A 21,205-nucleotide genomic window follows, 5' to 3' on the forward strand; every position below is an offset into this window, starting at 1 on the left:
GGGAGTGGCTGTTTAAACCAATATGCTTTTATAGGTGGTTCTGTCTCCTTTCAGCTGCTCCTGACGGTGGCTGCAGCCAGCTGAGACAAACTTCCTGAGTGATAATAGCTGAGCCATAATAACACAATATACAAGGCTTTCTGTCCAAACCCACTGTTCTCATTATAGTTAATTGATGACAGACAAACATAGGAGGTGACAAAAACCATTATGGCGTCACACATACTGTGTCTTGCTGTGGCATATTGTGGTGGTTACTGTGCATAAACCAGTGTGTGTGTGTGACGTGTTTTTGTGTGTGTGTGTGTGTGTGTGTGTGTGTGTGTGTGTGTGTGTGTGTGTGTGTGTGTGTGTGTGTGTGTGTGTGTGTGTGTGTGTGTGTGTGTGTGTGTGTGTGTGTGTGTGTGTGTGTGTGTGTGTGTGTGTGTGTGTGTGTGTGTGTGTGTGTCAGTGGTGGAGGTTGGCGGTCAGGCACGTCTCTGCCCTCTGGCGTTTGAAGCCGCTGGGTCTGGGGGGTTCTGGGCTCGGAGACGGGGTCGTGTTTTGGTTTAGTTTTGGTCAGGGTGTTAACAAGTCTGGTGAGGAGGCCCTGGTTACTTACAGGCCTGCAGACAATATTAGTGGTTCAGGAGACCTGTCTGCCAAGCCAAACTCTTCCTGTGACACACACACACACACTCACATACCCACACAATAGTTATGCAGATTTCAGTGTCTATACAATCACAACAATAGCTGTTATCACAATAGAAAAAAAAACACACTAGAGGCAAAAGAGGAAAATTAAATAACACATCAAATCACACTGGAAAATACACAGTGGCTAATAGTAGAGATGATCAACATGAAAAAGGCTGTAAAAAAAAAAGAAAAAAAGGCTTTGACACAGACGTAAGAAGCCTAAATTGCTAAAGCAAGGAATTACAAAAACACTGTCGCCTCCAGTTACCAACCTGGACAGGGTAGCCAGAGGTGCTCGGGTCGTGGTCCACTTCACAAGGGGTCAGGAGGTGACGGATGTATTTTGGTCCTTGATCTTATTAAACTTTGAATGCAATAAGTACAATTTTGACATCAGTTCTGAAATTAACTCATAGTGAATAGAGGTTAAGATGGGAATGGTGTGATCACACAACTAAACTGAGTTACAGGAGTTCTATTTGGATGAAAAAGAAGCAGTGGATAATTTTCTCCCAGGTCAGCAGAGGACAGAATATGCCTGTCTTTTGTATATAATCTTTAAGAGAAGAAAGAAGGTCTTCTTTACTTTAACATTAAAAGGGGATGATTCTCAGATTTCTAGCCACATGTTTAACACGTATTAAGGGACTCCAGTGCCAACACTGTTAAGGATGCGCTGAGTAAAGTTTGGCATACCAAATAGAATTATCTCCGGTTTTAGTGGGAGAAAATAGACGGACATCTGGTGCTCATCAGGACCGTTAATATCGCTGGGTATTATCGATACACCCGGTTGGCAGCGGTCTGCGTAAAAATTCAACTAAACTCCATAAAACACCTCTTAAATAACATCTAAATCACACCAAGGCCACTGCAAATCATAGTAAGGGCAGTGTATTTTAACGTATTATTCTTATATTTGATAAATATGTCCTTAAGAGGAAGCATATGAACAGAAAACAGTAGTGGGCCTGAAAGCGAGCCCTGTAGCACACCACACCACACCACAAGGGAGATGTGGGGGAGAGGATGATGCATGTTTCCACCACATGCACTCAGACAAACACCATCACACCTTATTAATCTTATTAGTGCGGTTGTTATGCTGCACTGAATTAAAACTCCTGGAATATGCCTGCCATCCTCGGCGCTGCTAGGCTGTAAACAGTATGAGTAAGTGAGATGCCTCCATTAACACATCTGTCATGACAACACCAAAAGGCCTCTGAAACATTGTCATCACATTCACATGCCATTACATGAACTTGCGGGGTATTATTACCTGCTGTAAAGGCCCCGGCTTTGTTTCTTACAACAGATGTTTATCTTCAATGCTAAACGCTAAGATGCTCACGTATGCTAATTACATTGTACCACAATGTTTAGATGATGTCAGCCAGCTATCATTTAATTTCCTTGCATTTTGTACAGGGATATTATGTCTCTTGAGTTTTCATTTCTTGTCAGTGAATGCCTCAAACAACCTGTCAAAAAAAATAGAAGATGTGTTTGTACAGTGTCCAGGTAATTAAAGAGGACTTAAGAGACTCAGTAGTCTTTTGTCCCTCACAGACATACACAGACACACACCCACACCCATTATCTGCTGCTTTACTCGAAGCAGCTTTTAACAATGGGATCCGGACAAATAAAACTCACCCAAACATCAGGAGGAAAAGGAATGAAAAGAGGGAGGAAGGGAGGGAGGGAGGGATGAAGAGAGAGGGAGGGGGTGAGAAGGGGAAAAAGAGAGGGAAGAAAAAAAAAAGACTTCAGGCTTTTCCAGAGGCAGTCAGTCAGTTGAATGTCTCATGAAGTCCCTTGAAGAGGTGCCAAGGCCTCTACAACGCAAAACACAAAATCATTCAGTGGGAGGGAGAGACAGAGAGAGAAAGACGGATGAATAAAGAGCGAGAACGGGAGGAAGAAAGTGAATTATAAAAGAGATAAAGATTAAGACAGAGGGTGCAGAGGTGGTTGGCTCCGAGCTGCAACAAAAACATCTCCGAGGGATTTGTTCTCCCCTGTTCTGAATCAAAACACTTTAACGTGAGCGGTGGGACGCTGTCTGAAAACCTACATCTGTGTGTGTGTGTGTGTGTGTGTGTGAGAGAGAGAGAGAGAGAGAGAGAGAGAGAGAGAGAGAGAGAGAGAGAGAGAGAGAGCACTTTAAACTATGGACAGTATCATACAAGAGTGTGTATAAAGTGTTTTTACTTTCAATAAATGTATTGCCATTGGGAATTGTAGTGTGCGTGTGTGTGTGTGTGAGTGTGTGTGTGTGTGTGTGTGTGTGTGTGTGCCCTTCCCTTGCCTGGCTTGCTTCCTCCAGGCTGGAACGCATGGACCACACAGACGGCTGGCAGCACTCCACGACAGCCTGGCTCCCCCTTTCTCTCTTTCTCCTTCTCTCCTTCGCTCGCTGCCTCATCTCCCAAACCTCCTCTCCCGTCTCTCTTTTCCACTTTTTTTTTTTGCCTTTTCTCTTCTTTTTTTTCCAGTTCTGTTTTTATTAGCCCTCCTCTTCTTTCTCTCTCCTTTCTTCCCCTCTCCTCTCCTCCTTTATACCAGACCCCCATGGTAGACGGGCGTCTGGCTGTCACCCACTCAGCGCTTTTCCTCCCGCGCCACGCTCTGCCAGCTTCAGATTGCCACCTGAAATAATTCATTGTTTCTGACTGCTCACAAAAACAACATGGCCACTGTGAGGGCTCCAAATAAAAAAGTGAAATATGGACCCAGTGTATTCATTCATCGACTTTACTGGCTGTTCCACCGCGAGATGACTGACACACACATACATACTCACACAAACACAGACTGGCTGATTCAACTCAGGCTCCATGAGTATGGGGGTTTTTCTGAATCAGCCCCAAAGATACATTCATTCGAGCTCACCCAGTGATCATAAACCAGACTGAAGGGCTTAGAGGGCATGACGTGACACCAAATTTATAAATTATCCCATTTATTCAGGATTTTCTGGCGCTCTCCATTTTCCTCACATGTTACTTAGTCAGGCAGCAGGCAGGAGAACTTCCTACTGATGTGTCTGCAGCGATAGCTGAAGCTTTATGTGTTGGAGGGTGACATTTATCTTTTAAGTAGTGGGTTGACATTTTGGAAACATCTTCCTGGTGTCGGTACGGTAAAAACATTTGTTTTTGAATATCACTTTTCATACGGGTTGGTGCAGTTCAATGTGCTTCACACATGACTGATAAGCCAACAAGTGAAATATAGCTGGGAGATGTTAGCATGGAAGTACGTTAAACTGTCAGAAAGGAACAGAATCAGGCTACCACCTCCTCCAGACCTGACCAATCAACACATTGTTTATGTTTGTTTAAAACTTATATCCATCCAACACTTGGCAAGAAAGCAAACCAGCATATTTGACAAAATGTGAACTTTTTAACCCTTTTGTCATGTAAAATCCCAACAGCATCCCATCGCTAAGTGAACCTGGGTGTTGGAGGAATATTTTCAGCCAGGACATATGAGGGAACAGCAAACCATCCGTTAAAGATCTCTGCGCTCAGGCTCAGATCCAATCTAATGCTGCCATTAATTATAGAGGACTTATATTGTGTTTGCCTACTTGCTCTTACTAACTGTTATCAGATCAGCAGGGGTGAGTCGAATCCAGACTTATGTCTCTTGGACGGCTGGAATAATACTATTCTAGGATCACTGTGCAACTGTGTGATTAGAGATACTATCTACAGAGGTGTTATCTAATCATTATTAATCTTCCTTTAGTGTGTGTGTGTGCATGTGTGGATCCATACTATGCGTGGATGGGCAAAGGTCTACGCACCATGAATGTGCATAATTGCATGTGCAGACATGTGTTTGCATATGTCCATTCTTGCATGTGTGTGTTTCTATGTGTGTGTGTGTGTTTTTGTGCGTGTGCGAGTTGCACACATCTGGTCTGAATCTGTCCATGTTTCCGGCCGCTGGCTGGGCAGGGAAGTGGCAGGCGCTATCGAAAATCTCCGCTGTTTTCACAGGGATGATGGGAATCTCAGGGACTTTCCCTACGGCAGTGAAATCATCCGCCTTTCCCGCTCCTTTAAATACCCCCGGCTCATTCCTACGCCCTGCTAGGGTTCCGATAAAACAGCTGAGACGTCTTGTGTTTGGCAACAGTTGTCGTCTAAAAGGTGTAATTAACTCATGAAAAACTGTATTTACTGTCAGGGCCTGCTAAACTAATGGACTTGAGGTCTGGCTATTTGGAGTGTAAAGTGGACCTTGATGTGGTGGTTGACATGCTTACATTCCTATAAGACAAAAAAATACATTTGTTTCCTTTAAACAGAGTTGCATCCATAGGAGTTGTTGTCCAGGGTGAAAGCTGAGAGTTGCAGAAACTGCGTGGTAAAGATAAAGTTACTGGTGATATAGAGCTGGGTTGTCATGCGGATCAGAAACGTCTTCATCCTCTTAAATATACATGTGAATATCTGTCTGTATTTTGAGATCTCCCTCAGAGATGTGAAAGTCCCAAACGCGGTCTAACTGTTTCACCATTCGCCGTACTCCGTGCTCAGCACTCCTCACTCCTCCTGACTGGTCCAGACCCATCCAGAGCTCTTAATTTACTGGTCATCAGGGTCTCTTCCTCTCCATGTGCCTCCTCCCCCCCCCCACCTCGTGTCTGTCCCCCTCTGTCTCCCCTCATCTCCCTCGGTCTCCCATTGCTATTTATTCCCATCACTAGGAGACGGGGCTGTGCACAAAGCCCGCACTGTGTCCCGAGGCTTTTTTAGAATAGAAATTTGGTCTGTTGAAAATGGAAACGCTATGATTGACTGGGCACAGCTTGCACAGAGAGATGAGGAATGCCAGCGAGAGGCACAAATTATCCACAGGAACGATGGAGAAATATTATTAATGAAATATGGATATGAATTATGTTATAAAGTCTTCAATAAACTGAGGTTTTCAAGTAGCCGGTATTATTCTACGTTCCAAAGCAGCTATGTTAAGAAGCTGATGATGAGATTGTGTGTTTATTTTGAACTGGATGATGCCAGTCCAATAACGTCATTGCAATAAAAATCGTGGTCTGTCACTGGCGGCTCTTTCACTGCCGCCATTCTCAAGTCTCATTTCATAGCAGCAGTATTCGGTATTAAAATTCCAAACAGTTGTTCCAGAATAAATTAATTTGTTGTGAAGAGTCAGATGGTTTATAAAAGCATTTCTGAGGCTGAAATCTTTTTTTTTTTTTTTTTTTTGTTCAAAGATGCAGTAGTGGAAAAATTCAGCATTGAAGATGAGGCCGTTTTTTTTGTTGTTCTTTTGTTTTTTTCTCTATCACTGCGTTTATTTGAGATTAAAAGTGACAGGAAATATGCAGAAACACTGAACAGTGAACAGTGAACGCTGCAGTTGGCATATAAGCTCCTCAGCTGGCTCCGGGGGGTAATGGAGGGGGCATTAGTACACATGTTACACTGTTACTCCACGAGGACCCCCGGTGAGCGGCTTTCTGTGCTCTTTGATCTCAGTAATGATGCTTCAGTAACACAGATGACGATGATTCTCCTCTCCCTCTATAACACACACATACCCAGCGCTAAAGGTGTAGTGCCAGACCTTTGTTCCCAGCACAGGCAGGTTGGGCAGGATTGTGAAGTAGCTTGCTGTTTTCTGCCTGAGCCAGCTGGAGCTCTGCCAAACACAGCAGGAGTTTCTACTCTCCCCTGTTTGATATTTACTTTACCGCCTTTACAGAGGAACTAGTGCGAGACCAGACAGACACACTGACACAGTCCTATGTCAGTGATAAAAGGGACCGTGTGTGTGCACAGGTCTCTTGTTTTTATCCCACCTTTGCAAAACCATAGCCTACACCTGGGCTGCGGTTCCTGCTACGTCTGTGTTTTTGCAATGTGCATGTAGTGTATATGTATATAATAGCGGAGGAGTCTCGGGTTACCAGCCTGAAAAAAAACTGATGAGAATGGGATCAGGAGTATAAAGGGTGCGAGATGATCAACAGAGGAATGCAGGAAAAGAGCGGCTATAATATATTTGGCAAAGGTTACGGCTCCTGTGGGGATAATAGGGGAATGGCGTGAGAGGAAGGAAGAAGCCTCAGGTTAAAACGTAACATACATGCAGCTTCTTACTCTCTCCTTTAACTCTCTCTTTCTCTCCCATGCGAGGTTGATGCGAGGTAATTGCAGAGGGTCTTGGTTAATTAGCGGGACGTAGCATCCCGTTCCCAAAAGCCTCTATAGCTCCGCTTTGAGTCGGAGCGCAAACATTTACCACATGAGACGCGACACATGTCCAGGATAAGAGTGTGAGCCAAAAGAACAGAAAGCAAAGTGACGCTAGTAAAAATGATGTTCTGCATGCGACATCATAGAAGTAACAACAATATAAACACTGATATCTAATAAAATTGTCTTTTATTACAGCCTGGGTCCCATCTGTGACTGATCCAATGAAAAACTCTGTGTGTGTCTGCAGGGCATCGTCAAAAGCTGGAGGATCCTCCCAAGACCGGGCTCTTCTCAGACCGCCTCAGCGAGCTGGAGAGGATGAGGGTGAGGGTCGCCGTTCCCACTCAAGGCCCGAGGCCGACTCTCAACACGGCAGCCAACTCCTTCAACCCGCAGGGACAGACACAGATCACAGGTGAGCAGCTCAGACCTGACACCCCCAGCACCATGATACTGGAGTAACAAGGATCCACCCATGAGTCTCTTTTAGCTTACTGCTCTGGAGTGGACCTTGACCTCCGTCCTCTGGGATTATGCTGCTAGGAGTCACAGTGGTTCTAGTGTGCTGTGCATCTGAAATAAGGGTAACACTTAATTTGACGCCTATCTCTATAACACATTATAATCATACTTATGAGTTATAATGCAGTTATAGCACTGTATAACTATAGTTATGAACACTCATAAATGTTCATAAGACTTTATCATAAGCATTTTATGATGAATTATAAGGTCAGGTTATTATAAATATAGTTATAATGTGTTATAACTGGCTTGTAAACGTGTATAACTATCATTATAAACACTCATAAATTATCATAAGACTTTATAAGAATAAGCATAACACATTGTAGAGCATTTTATAATGGTATAAGGTCAAGTATTATAATTAAGTTAAGTTATAATGCTCTATAATGTGTTGTGCTTATTGTTATAAAGCCTCATAACAATTTATGAGTGTTTATAATGATAGTTATACAATTATAACACATTACGACTGTATTTATAATGCATTATCGACGTTGGCATTGTCAGCAAGTTACTAACAATTATAACGTATTATAATATCTGACCTTATAAGTCATGATAAAATACTTTATAGTGTGTTATGATTATTGTTATAAAGTATTATGAAAATGTATGAGTGTTTAGTTATACAGTGCTATAACTGCATTATAACTCATTATAATGGTTATAATGTGTTATAGAGATAGGCGTCAAATAAAGTGTTACCGAAATAAGTTTAAACTACAAAATGATTTTGCTGCACAGCCTTCATATTGTTCCTTACTCCAGTGTCCTGAACAATGAAAACTTTTCCACTGAGAGTGAAAATCATTAGAGGTCTAATCTGTTGTTACTGTGATGTCATGTTTTTATGTTTCCTGCATCCTGCTTCCAAGAACACAAGACATTTAATTATAAGACTGGGCAGTCTTGCAGTGCAATCGTATATGGACCGAAGTTCAAATCATGTCATTATGATATGATGTCACTGTGTTACTTTTTGCTAAATCCAGTCGTCAAACATAGGACATATTTTATTACTCTCAAAGTCAATTGGATTATTTTTTATATGGAGTTATGTGTCATGCATTTACTATATTGTGTGTTTTTTTATATATTAAGTTAGGTAAAGGGAAATCATTATATTAAATCAGAAATATATATTAAATCAGAGATCTCATTCATTATAAAAAATAGTTTTCAGAAAGATTTCACAGGTCACATTTGAGGTTTAATAATTGATGTTTCTTTTTACACACGAACCAAGAAAATTCAAATACAGTTTATTTAATAAGAAGGAGAGAATCTATAAGCTATCACCACACTTCTCTAAACTGTGTAAAGAGCTTCGCTGAATACACAAGCAGGCAGAGGCCCGAGCTGAGCAACATTTTACTGTAAGGAAGGTGAAACGTCAACCCCCCCGGCTCCTGATGGGAACGGCGCTTTACGCCACACAACGCCCTGTGCTGTGTGTTAGAGATCGTCTGTCCTTCCCCGCTCCGTCACTCAATCTATCTCGCGTCCCAGTAGGTAACGCCATCCGTCACAGCGCGGGGGCGGCTGCCACCTGATCGGCCCCCTCACACCTCCTCACACCTCCTCGGCCTCGTCACAGCTCTTCACTTAGCTCCTAGTTACTCTCCGACACGGCTTTGTAGTGTTACTTAGTGGATGGTTTGAAGGATGGTTGAACAGCGTAGCGATGCGGCGGTGAATGGAGGGTATTATCCGCCGGAGCGTGAGAGAAAACCAACTCTCAGGTGTGATTCAGAGGTGAAGCTGGAGTTTTAGACATGTAGACGTATTGATCAGAGCAGTGATTATCACACCTGCCTGATTTTGAGGCTTCTTTTAAAGCCTCTTCAATGAACTGTCTCTGTCACTGCTCCTGTTGGAGTGACAGAGGCAACATAAGCACATTATTAAAGTCCCCCTAAAGAGGCATTTTAAAATTCGTAAAAATGTTCTGCTATGACAATTTTTTGATTAAAATTGTTTTCCCAGAGAAGAGTTGTTTAAAAAAAACTCTCAAAGAGGCTAAAAACACGTCTACTATTTCTCCCACATTGAAAATTCCAGGTTATATGAATATTCATGAGCATGCAAATGCATCATGACCTGCGTCCACCCACCGCCACCAGGTTGCTCGGTAACGGCGGAGGGTCGATATCAAAACATGAATTTGAACCCTGTCTCCCTAACTGTTTGCACCATTTATCCTGGAGCACCTTTAGCTAACCAAGTGTTTTCATTCATTTATCTGTTTGCTGAAATAAATCTATATATTTTAGCTTTCTAATCCAACCATTTATTATAACTGCTACTTTTCTCAGTCTCCTTCTTTATTAATAAGCCATTTTTTTGTTTGTTTTGTTGTTGTTTTTGTTCTGTTGTCGTTTCATCAGCAGAACAACTCTATTCCCTGTGGATCAGGAACCCCTGGGTTGAGAAATCTCTGATTTACAGACTGTTGATCCCAAATTTGTTCCCAAATATCAACGCAGCACATAAAAATAACTCACAGCCATTATGATCTTTATCGGCCGTTACGCCATGCGCCGATGTTGCAGCGCAGACACGGCGTTCAAGTCTGTGTGACGGTTATTTTCATGGCTGGTCTGCTGATGTGTTTACACCCTGGGTATGTGCCAGCGAGGCTCTCTGTGCCTCAGCTGCAAGCACCATGTTTTATAAGGCAAACAGGAAGATCTTCTCTTCGAAAGTAAACATCAGATGTGTCATTACAGAGGATGTTGCATAACACGCCCAACTGATACTTACCTCCAAACACAAGCGCTGAGAAACAAGACGCTAATAATGTCTGCAGTTGTTGTGAATGTTGTTGTCAAGTGGCTGCAGAACGTTTGAAACATTTGAAGCAGCTGATTGGGCCACTAGTAATTATTCTCTCTTTTTCTCTTTTCCTGTCTGTTTTTTTTTCTCTCTCTCTCTCTCTCTGTCCTTCTGGCTTGTTTTTCTCCTCCCTCCTCTTCCTCCCTCGCTTCAATTTCTCCCCATCAGACCCTCGTCAGTCCCAGTCCTCTCCTCCCTGGTCATATGAACAGACGTACCCGTCCTACCTGAGTCCCATGGCGTCCCCCTCAGTCCACTCCACCACCCCCCTCTCCTCCAGCCGAGGCACGGGCCTGCCAGCCATCAGTGATGTGCCTAGACGATTGCCAGGTAGAAACACCTCTCCTCTCCTGATCCGCCACCACCAATCCAGATCATACATTTTCTTATGCGATTAGAAGGAATTCAGGAGGGGGATAGGAGGAGGATGAGGAGGAGGAGGAGGAGGGGAGGGGGGTTCACACACACGATTTTCACACTCAGACGAAAGCAGAAACATAAACAGAGTCTTGTTCGGTGAGCTACAGGGAGAAAAAAAAAAAAAAGAGGATGTGCTACTATTTAGCAGAGACTAACAGAGCCCGGCGAGCTGCTGCTATTAGCTCATTCTCAAATGAACGTGAGGAATGAAGTGTGTTGTCAGAGCAGGACTGTCTCTCCAGAGAGCGGTTTTGGATGGCGTTTTTTAAACAGAGGAGGAAAAAACGATTGTTTCCTTTTTTCCTCGCTCCAAGTCTTTGATCCCAGAGGAGTATGGGTAATAACAGGCCCAGGGATAATAACAGGCTCGTGACTGACAAATAAAGTGTCTTTATAGCGATACGCTACTCTCACAAGGCATTCTGGGTAATTGCATTAGCCCAGTCTGTTTGCCGTAACGGCGGCATCTGTGTTCCAATTTGTCTCTGTTTTTCCCCCAATGTGAAAACTCCTTTAAAACCCTCACATGCCGCCAGACAAGTTTCTCCCCCGTACACCTGTTTGACTCACTGCCATGTGAGGGTTTTTTTTTTGTTTTTTTTCTGCCCTGCTTCTTTTTTTTTTTTTTTTCCCCTTCTGCTTCCTTGTGCTAACACACTGCACCCTCCTCTGTGTGTGTGTGGGTGTGTGTGTGTGTGTGTGTGTGCCCCGAGCGAGGGTGAGTGATTACGCGACGCGGCCGTGTGACTCTGCATTAGAAGGGGTTTAAAATCCAGCCAGCTGCCTTGTCAGCTTTGATTACTCCACTCGTCCCCCCTTCAAGCTTTCATCTCCCGACCGTCGGGCTTTGTTCTCGAATTGACACGCATGCAACGTGCACACGCATAAACATGTTGCCAAAACGCCTCCCCACCTTTACCCGGTCGCACACCTCCAGCGCTTAATGCCTCGTAAGTGATGTGACTAAGGCTCTCAGATCTCTGGAGATCATGTTGACACCTCGCCAGGCTGCGCCGTAACAGTATCCAGCCGCAGAACATACCGACAAGTACGAGCAGAAGCTGATATGGATGCTCCAGTACAAACACAACACCTTCACGCAGTTCGAGAGCTGCCAAGAGGCGGCTGCAAAAAAGTTCATCAGTCACATCGGACACCTAATTTTGGAAATGATGCTCCAAACTTTGTCAAAAAAAATCAAAAAAAAAAAAAATCTCTTCAAATATGTTCCACTCTGGTTTCATTTAAACCAATAAAGTTCGATCTGGCTCATCATCACACGGCCCCTTTGAGCACCAAAATAGGCCCAAATGTTAAAAGCAGGAGTCAGGAGTTTATTGAACAGCGCCGGTCATGTCTGAGATCACACTGCTCCTCCGCAGCCACGGAGACAATCACCTACTATTTCTATTAGAATCAAACGGATCTTGTGGAAAGAGGAAGTTTAAAGGGCCTTAATTGGCAGCATATGCTATCTGACGCTAGCGACAAACCGGGCTTCGCAATTCCTCCCTGCACATAAACACTGCCCCCCCCCCCCCACCACCACCACCACCACCTCCTCACCCCACCCACCCCTCCTCTTCCCCCGCCGCCCCCTGTCCTCTCTCACAGCAGACATGGTGACACGGAAGACGCCTGGTGATTTATGATAAGAGCGCCATGGCTGGACTAAACCACTGAGAGGAGACAGGAGGGGAGGGAGCGCGTAGAGGGGGGGGGGGGCCTCCTCTTCTCCTTAAACTCTGCGCCCAGCGCGAAGCTCGCCGCAGCCAGTTAGTGGTTTTTGGGTATTTTTTAAGGGATGAAGCGAAGAGAGGAACGAAGGGTGAGATGGAGCAGCTCCTTCTCCCCTCTCTCTCTCTCTCTCTCTCTCTCACACACTCTCTTACTCGCTCTCTCGCACTCTCGCTCGGGCGCGTGCACACGGACACACACGTACACACACACGCTGGAGCCGATGGGAGGCGAGGAGAGGAGCCACATCAGAGCTCAGCCCTGCCTCATTATGGATCTCATGGAAACTGTTTCTGCTCAAAGTGTTTCCACATGTGCAGCTCCTGATTCATCCCAACTGCTTTTTTATGTGCATACAGTATTCACACACATACATCCCCCTCCCACCCACACACACACACACACACACACACACACACACACACACACACACACACACACACACACACACACACACACACACACACACACCCACACACACTCTTGTGTTTGCACGATGGAGTGTGTTTGCTTGCATAAACAGTTATGCGGATACACATAAACATGCTCCAACACACACACAGAAATATAAATATGCAGAGGCGTAAACATACGAGGACGCACACGTGTGGGACTTTGCTGATGTGCTTGTTAACTTTATCAAAACTCGGAAATTGAAGTGAACAATCACAGAAGTTGATGGATATTTATGAACTAAATCTGATTTCATAACCGTGCCCACAAAATCCATTAGCCAGCCCAGATTGGTTAATGCTTATATCTGGCTTCAAACGTCTGATTACGTACAATTCAGTTTACTACCGTTTCATCTCTCAGGGGACTTATTTGTTAAATTCAATTACTTTACAAGACAAAGTGCTAAATGGTTTAAAAGTCCAAAGCCACATTTCACATAATCAAAACTGACAAACTGATAAGATATGTAATTATTGAGGCTTTTATGATGCTATCTGCTGCTCTGTTGATGTTGGAGAATCTTTAAAGGTACATTGTGTAGGAATTACTCCCATCTAGTGTTGCGGTTGTATATCACAAGCAACTCAATCGTATTATTCATGCTGCATTCACGTGAAATTGGGCAGACGGCAGACGGCCGCTGCACAGCCGCTGCAGGTAACGGCATAAACAAGCCTCTATGTAAACAAGTGGTCCGTCAGCACGAGGCAAAACAATACACATGACAATATGTTGTCATGACGATGTCGTATTGTTTACCTGACCCACATTTTGACATCTGGTTTGTTACCGACGGCCGTCTGCCCGACTGCAGGTGAATGCAGCATCAGTGTAACGCTCCATTCCTCCCCTCCGTCTCCGCTGAGTTTCCGTGGTTTCCTACCGTCACGCTGCCACTGAACGTAAAAACATGGCGACACCACGTGGCAGCCAGCACCGAGCTTACCCGCTCCATGTAGATATGAATGATATGAACGGCTACTTCAGAGCTGAAAGGAACACTTTGGTTTGTTGATGGGGGGGATTACTGATTAATGAAAAACAGACTTGAATGAAATAATAGATTTTTATGAATAGATAACAGGAGAAGTTACACAATGTCCCTTTAAGATGAGGGTCTAAGGGCAGAGGATGTTGTTATGATGCCATGTAAAGCCCTTTGAGACAAACTGTTTGTAAATACAATACAAATAAAATCGCCTTGCCTTGCCTTTAAGATGTGTGTTTCTCTGTGTGTGTCTTCAGGTTCCTCCGACCTGAGCCCGTTCCCCGGTCAGTTTGAGCGTCAGTTCCCGGGCCTCTCCTCCCTCACAGAGACGCGTTTCTCCAGCCCACGGATGCACTACCCGGCCACCTTCACCTACACCCCGCCCGTCACCTCGGCCATGTCGCTGGGCAGCGCCCACTACCACACCTACCTTCCCCCTCCCTACCCGGGCTCCACCCAGAGCCAGAGCGGACCCTTTCAGACCAGCAGCACGCCCTATCTCTACTACGGAGCTTCGTCCGGCTCCTACCAGTTCTCCATGGTTCCCGGCGGGGATCGCTCGCCCTCCCGGATGATCCCGCCTTGCACTAGCGCCTCCACGGGCACATCCCTGGTCAACCCCAACCTGCCCAGCCAGACGGAGGGAGGGGTGGACGGCGACGGGAGCCACAGTAACTCCCCGACAGTTCTCAACCCCGGAGGCCGCATGGATGAAGCTGTCTGGAGGCCATATTGAAGAAAGGCAGGGGAGGGGCGGGGAGCGGAAGTCAACTGATGTCATGGTTTTGAAAGCACAAAACCTTTTTTTAATGAAAAGGGGATTTTTGAGCTCTCATCAGCTATCTCTACCTTTTGCTTGGAAATTAAGGTTGAGGTACAAAAAAAAAAAAAAAAAAAGACTAGACTCGTATGGACTTGTCTTCCTGGAATGTGTTTTGACCAAGGCACCACAAAGGGAGTCATTCTCACAGCAATAATGAGAAAGACAATTTTGGTTTACTAGGCCCAAGTGGATGAGACGTTATTTTAGTTTATTATAATCCACAAGCTAAGGGATGCTTCAACAATATTTGTAAGAGACTGCCTCTTTTGTATAGTGTTTGTATTTCAATAAGGCTTTTTGCAGAGCATGTTTTTGTACTACGACAATATCAAGATGCAAGTTAAGCACTGAGTAGCAAGTGATGAGAGTAACACATATGTTACCTTCAGTGGTATGGACAGTAAATTTGCTTTAAATCAATTAATTTAACTTGTATATTGTGGGTGAAACTATGTAGATTGAGGCGTTTTCTTAGTTTTAACTTATAAAGCCATAAATTATGTAATGTATTTGAAACTTGAGTCAAAGAAGTGTAATCTGAATATTTTTGATGCATCTATATGACTAAGTTAAAATGATTTTTTTTTTTTTTCGATAGGTAATTTAACAGAGTGAGAGGTTTAATTTTGTTTTGTAGTACCCAAAGATTTAAATCGTTTCAAATATGAAATGTAATTTCCAAAGAGTATTGCGACATGTTTCTTCTGGTGTAACTTTCAGTTTAACTGCTCCACACGTTAAGAGCCCAACATCCTCACTAGGCGTTGACACACATTTGGCTTGGAATTAAACCTTTGGTATTTATTGAGCAATAACTCGTATTGTGCCTCTTGGCAACATACCATGGAAGAGAGTTTCAATAGGGGAAAATAATTATCCGTTTGGGGGATAAAATCTGCTTTATTTCTTTAGTTTGTCTAGTCTGACATGCACACAGATACATATGTATTTTCTTGTCCAAAAAGAAAAAAAAAGGTACATTTTTACATGAGTTGACATGTAGCCTAGAGATGATTGCAGCCGTGCGCCGTCTAGCGGTGTGCTCCGAAGCGGCAGGTCAGACTTTTAGAGGTTCACTCAGTTTGTGACACATGAACTCCTCAGGACTGGAAATAATCCTTGGGTTATCCCTGCATGACATTTTTCATATCCACTTCTGCTCTGTTGAGATTATAGGGAAACATGCCAAGTCTATTGTAGCTTCCACATCATGTGCAAAAGATAGCTTTGAAAAAGTTTGTCTTAGTGTGTGACACACATGGGTACTTGTCTTTGTTTCTTTCTTTCTTTGCGTTTTTTTTTTCTCTTTCAGTCTCCAAGACTGAAAAGGAGATATCACAGTTAAAGACAAAATAGACTGTGACATTCCTCCGGACTTTTATTTATTTTCCATTTCTTTTGTTGACATGGTTTACCGAATACATTTGTACCATCCTCACTGGCCAGAGTCACAGTCCAAAAATCTTTCTGTGGCACCAGGATAAGTGGGAGGTCTGATTTATTTTTTTCCAATCTAAAATTACTATGTGAGATTTTTCTTTTTTGAAAAAGTGTTGGAGTAAAAGGAAAAAGTGCAAAAAGCCGAGGTGATTGGACGCAGCTGCTGGCAGCAAACTGGTAACCAAAAGATATGGGAGACTTGTGTATGTTTGTTTCATAAAGCACTTATTTCTTGTTTTATTTCTAGCAGCACTTGTGGCTGGCTGCCAGCAGGGCTCGTGGTTTTGGTCCTCAGTGCAGATATAACGCCACTGGAGTCACACACACACACACACACACACACACACACAGGCACACACACAGAATGGATAACACTTGGCCAAACAAGCCATTTACATTGGAGTCGAATCTGATCTCACAAGGCAGTTGGTATTTGTTTGAAAAAAAAACTTCATCATTTTTTTTTTTTTTCTTTTTTGGTTTCATACAATATGATATTCAGTGCATGTAGGTAATATTATAACCCAATTTGAAAAAGCTGAGAAAAACATGGCCAAGGATCAGGCTTCAGGCTTTTCATTGAAGGTTTGCACGCAGTGCCTCTTTCCCGGCCTCTGCAGAGGATGTTCTGAACTCGCTTAATGGAATTGAACATGTCACACTACATTTCCCCAAATGCTTCAGCCCAAACGAAAAGGGTTTTTGCTGTTACAGTGTAACATAAGAAAGCAAATAAAACCCTTTTAGATTGTTGTGATTTTATAGCTTTTTTCCAATTACAAATTTACCCAGTGTCTCCACAGTAACTATGCACATCTGTTGCAATTTATTTGAACCTCTTCTTTTTTTTTTCCTCTCTCAATTTTGAACAGGAAATGGTCTTTTAAAAACTGTTTACACATCAACGCAGCACTGACATCCCATTCTGTCTTCATGTGCTTTTGTTTGTGCTTTTATTCCCCTCATCCTCAGAAATATAAGAGGCTCGTCCTTTTCTTTCTTTTGGTTCAATGTTGCGTACAGTCTGTCATCGCAGACCTTGTATTATTTAATGATCAACATGTATGATATCCAGGAAGCGTACTTTACCCTGCTCTTATGTAAAGTTTACTTGTTATGTCTATTGTTATGCTTCTTCTCTCATGAACACTTGTCAGGAAACTGAAACTAATGGAGGCTCCATTAGATTTTGCTGGTACGTTTCATCAAGTGATTTTTTTTTTTTTTCTTGAAAGGGACAAACAGACCTGACAACAGTGAGTGAAATTGGCATTGTGATTGTACATTTTGTTTATTTTAAGAATAAAATAGGAATTTTGTAACTTATTTTTTCCTCTTGATCTCCTCTTTCCACCAACACAACTGCTTTTGTTTGATATCAAAATGAATGTGCATGTTGTGTCACCACATTTTGCCTCCACTCAGAGTTTTCCCTCATTGTTTCCCACATCTTTCCTCACGTTGTGTGTGCTGGGGTTGACACTAGCAGCTTGTTTTCATATTTATTTACTTGAAGGGGAAAGTTGGACCTTTCTTTGTTTAACACTTTTAGGACGTGTCCTGCATCTGTGATGATGTTGTGACGTCACCATGGGACACCAGTGGTGGTCTAGTTTGCAATTTACACAAGTGTAATGTGGAAACTTGTAACTTCCAGTGCACAAACACAGAGAGTTGACTTTTCATTGAAGTAGAAGGCGTCTTGTGTTCAGGAATTTGACTTCTGAGAGGAACATTATTTTGCATATTTATAAATTTTGAATATTTCTGTAAGGGAGAAGGAGAAGTCTGTTTTTCAGAGGTAACTGAACCTTTCTTTGGAGCAGATTTTACACGTCAAACACTCTGTTTATCCACCCTGTTGTCTGGGTTTTTGGATTAGATTACACTACTGAATTTCCTTTTAAACAGAAAAGAAGAGCCACCGCTGAGCATACTCCCTAACTCTCTGACGCAACAGTCATGTCATCACCTGTTTCATCTTCTCTGAAACAGTTAACGAGCAGATCATCGAGAGCGTTGTGCGCAGAAAGCACATTTAGCGGTGTCATCTCTGGTCTGCCGGTCCGTCTGCACCAACATTGTCTTTGGACGGGGACTAAGGCGAGCTGGGGGCCCCGGCACGCTCAGCCAGTCTACGACTGCCACTGCCACTGCCATGGCTTCATTTCAAAGGTGCACTTGGAAACCAGAGAGATGGAGACAGGAACAGAGACAGGGAGAACCAGGGAAGCTGTTTTACATTATTCCAAGACATAATAGAGCCGATCTAAGTGTGTGCACACACACGTACACATGTTGAAATAGAGAGAGGGAGAGCTGCACCATCCCTTGTGTTTTTTTAAGGTTCAGATTGGGAACATTCTCGGGATTTCCCTGAATATAGATTGCGTGGAAAAAGCTCCCGCTGGTTTCAGGTTCACATTCTCAGCGTTCTCAGCCATGTCTAGCAATTATAATAATGAACTCCGGAGGAGCAACGGGACCCAGACACCCAGAGAAATTAGCATAACGTCCTGCATGCACGGGAGAGACAGCGGCATGGAGGCAGACTCATTTAAGTGGGGTTGGTATAGAGTTTTTGTCCCTGTTAAATTTGATGGTAGAACATGATGCCAGCGATGATGTGCGCTTGATTTTTCTACCAGGTTATAAGTAGTTTTGCAGCAGCAGCAGCAGCACAAAGCAGGCTCCACTCTCTTCCTTATGTTATGCAATCAACAGAGTGGGATACAAACAGGAGTTTATGAGGAGTCAAAACCACTCCATTCAGATGGCTGTGCACACACACACATATACACATGTACACACACGGCCGACAGCCCAATACAAACTGTTTACTTGACCTCTACAAACGTTTCAGAGGAGCAGCTCAGGCGGGAAGTGATCCTCAAGGGTCCCGTACCACTCACAGAGCTGTATATCTCTGCCTATGTTTCCGTCTCCACTAACAGGGCTGAGGGCCTTTTTGTGTGTGTGTGTGTGTGTGTGTGTGTGTTTTCTACGCTCAAATAGGGAGTGCATGCATCTTGATATCTCATTTAGGCCAGAGATAAACAGAGGGCAGGGGACTCCTCAGTGTTGAATCAGCATGACGTCCTGACCTCCTTGAACTTCTCTAATCTTCCGTCATCTGATCTGGACAGACAGCAGCGGTCCAGCCGAACGTCCCCAGAGGACGACCATCTTTGAGATCAGTCCATGCCCACCATAACATACACAAAACTGATCTTAATTTGATCAGATTGTAATTGAGAAACTACCCTCCCAGTCCAAGGAAATTTCCTAACAGAGTCAACAATAACTGTGTACTTTGGCGCACTCTAGTGGCTTTTTTATTTAACCTTAGGGACCGGGGTGAGGGGCCCACCCATACGGTGCTGCATCCAGCCAAAAGCAGGCGGGATGTGGCCAAACTAGTCCTTATTATGTTATTGGTACTCCTGCTAAAGTTCCAACACCCCACATTTCGTTTCTGTAGACTTTAGCCTGCTCAAGAGCTTTTGCGCTGTAAATGAATACCAGATATGAAAAGTTCTTCACCCTCACTGAGACTGGGTTGTAAACGACGACTTGTCTTTTGACCTGTAATAAAAGAAATGATCAATTGGCAGGCGAGCTGCATCCAGGCAGGCGAGCTGCATCCAGGCAGCGGCCCAGAACCTCACAGACATGGTAGGTTGTAAGGCAGCCTGACATCCTGCACCAGAGTCCATTCATCACTAGATTAAAGCATGCCTGTGTCTTTAGCCTGCTTTGGAAACATTTGATTCCATGAAACCATTTGCTGCTAAGTGAAACCCAACTCAGAGAAAAGTGCACTTATGAAACCTAAAAAGCCTACATTTAATGAGTTCTGCCAGTTCAGATTATGCAATCTGATACTGGCCACACTGCCTGAAGAAAAAAAGAAGAAGAAAAAATAGGAATTACTGTGAAAATTCAAGTGTCAGGACCATGGACAGCGACCAAACACACAAACAAAAGGCCTCTTTGTCCAAGGCCTTCGCTTCATGTCAGTGTTTAAAATTATACACCATCTCAACTGTCAAAAATGGCAAACTGTTGCAGCACGACTGAGTGTACAGAACATAAGACAGGATAAACCGCAGCTCGCTGCCAAATATTCATGCAAAACAGGCCTTTTCCATAGGTTTCAGCCAGGCAATAAAATTTCAAAAATTTGGGCATGGGCCCCATCTTCGCCTGAAACCAAGCATGAAGGAACTCTATGTGTTCTTCCTGTCAGATGAAAGGTTGTTAAAACTTTATCAGGCGAGTGTTAATTGAGAGCTAATGGACTGGTAATTCGGAGCAGTCGCATGGATCCAGTTCACTGGTGAATGACATACAACCCTGGTGACATTTAGATCACGTTGGGGGCTGTTTGGAAAATCCACCACACGACCGTGGCTGTGTGGTGGATGCCAGGCAAAGAGAAAAAGGGGGGATGAAGGATGCCCGCCATCATGTCTGGTTCTGCTTTAGACATTCATCCTCTCTGTCTCCAAGGATCATAACTCGTGTTAGAGGCAGGTTTTATGGTTTATGACTGGAAAATAAAATGCTGCGTGTTTCCTGCAGGCGAAGCGATGATTTACAACTATGAATGATAAAGTGAGGGCCCGGCTGACAGTGCGGATGTGTGAGGGCTGCTGAGGATCCAGACATGTCCGACATGTGGATGCGAGTGTGGTCGTATAGCGAGTGTGGTCACAGTGCGGTTATATACATTGGAACACGGGATAGAGAGAAAAGTTCTGGCTCACTAGTAGGTATCAATACCTGACATCATCATCTCACATAATTAGCACAGTGTCCACATCCTTCTCCAGTGACCATGGATTATTTCATGTGGTTCACAACTGGAACTGAAACCCTAACCAGTAAATCTAACCAAGAGCATAAATACCCGCGGGTTGTGCTGTCTGCAGACATGGTTACTCATTTCAACGACTCCTCTCCAAAAAGCCAATCAGATATGTTTATTGTTATCTTCGCCCTAAATTTGGGCCTGATTATTTAAATACACAGAGAAACGTCTTGATCACC

The 21,205-nt window shown here is 43.7% G+C and overlaps 1 protein-coding gene across 1 annotated transcript in view; it reads left to right on the top strand.

Moving 5' to 3' along the window:
* runx2b (RUNX family transcription factor 2b) overlaps positions 1-14,626 on the top strand; it is a gene marked incomplete at its 3' end in the record, with an annotated part of 40,266 nt that extends 25,640 nt beyond the window's left edge. Inside the window, exons 5-7 of the mRNA XM_084000351.1 lie at positions 7,174-7,341; positions 10,458-10,619; positions 14,148-14,626. Of these exons, the coding sequence (XP_083856477.1) occupies positions 7,174-7,341; positions 10,458-10,619; positions 14,148-14,626 (809 nt within the window). The remainder of the gene's footprint in view (positions 1-7,173; positions 7,342-10,457; positions 10,620-14,147) is intronic.
* Between the last annotated feature and the right edge of the window lie 6,579 nt (positions 14,627-21,205).

This window comes from Trachurus trachurus (genome assembly GCF_905171665.1).
Source record: "Trachurus trachurus genome assembly, chromosome: 24".
In the NCBI taxonomy this organism is placed as follows: Eukaryota; Metazoa; Chordata; class Actinopteri; order Carangiformes; family Carangidae; genus Trachurus; species Trachurus trachurus.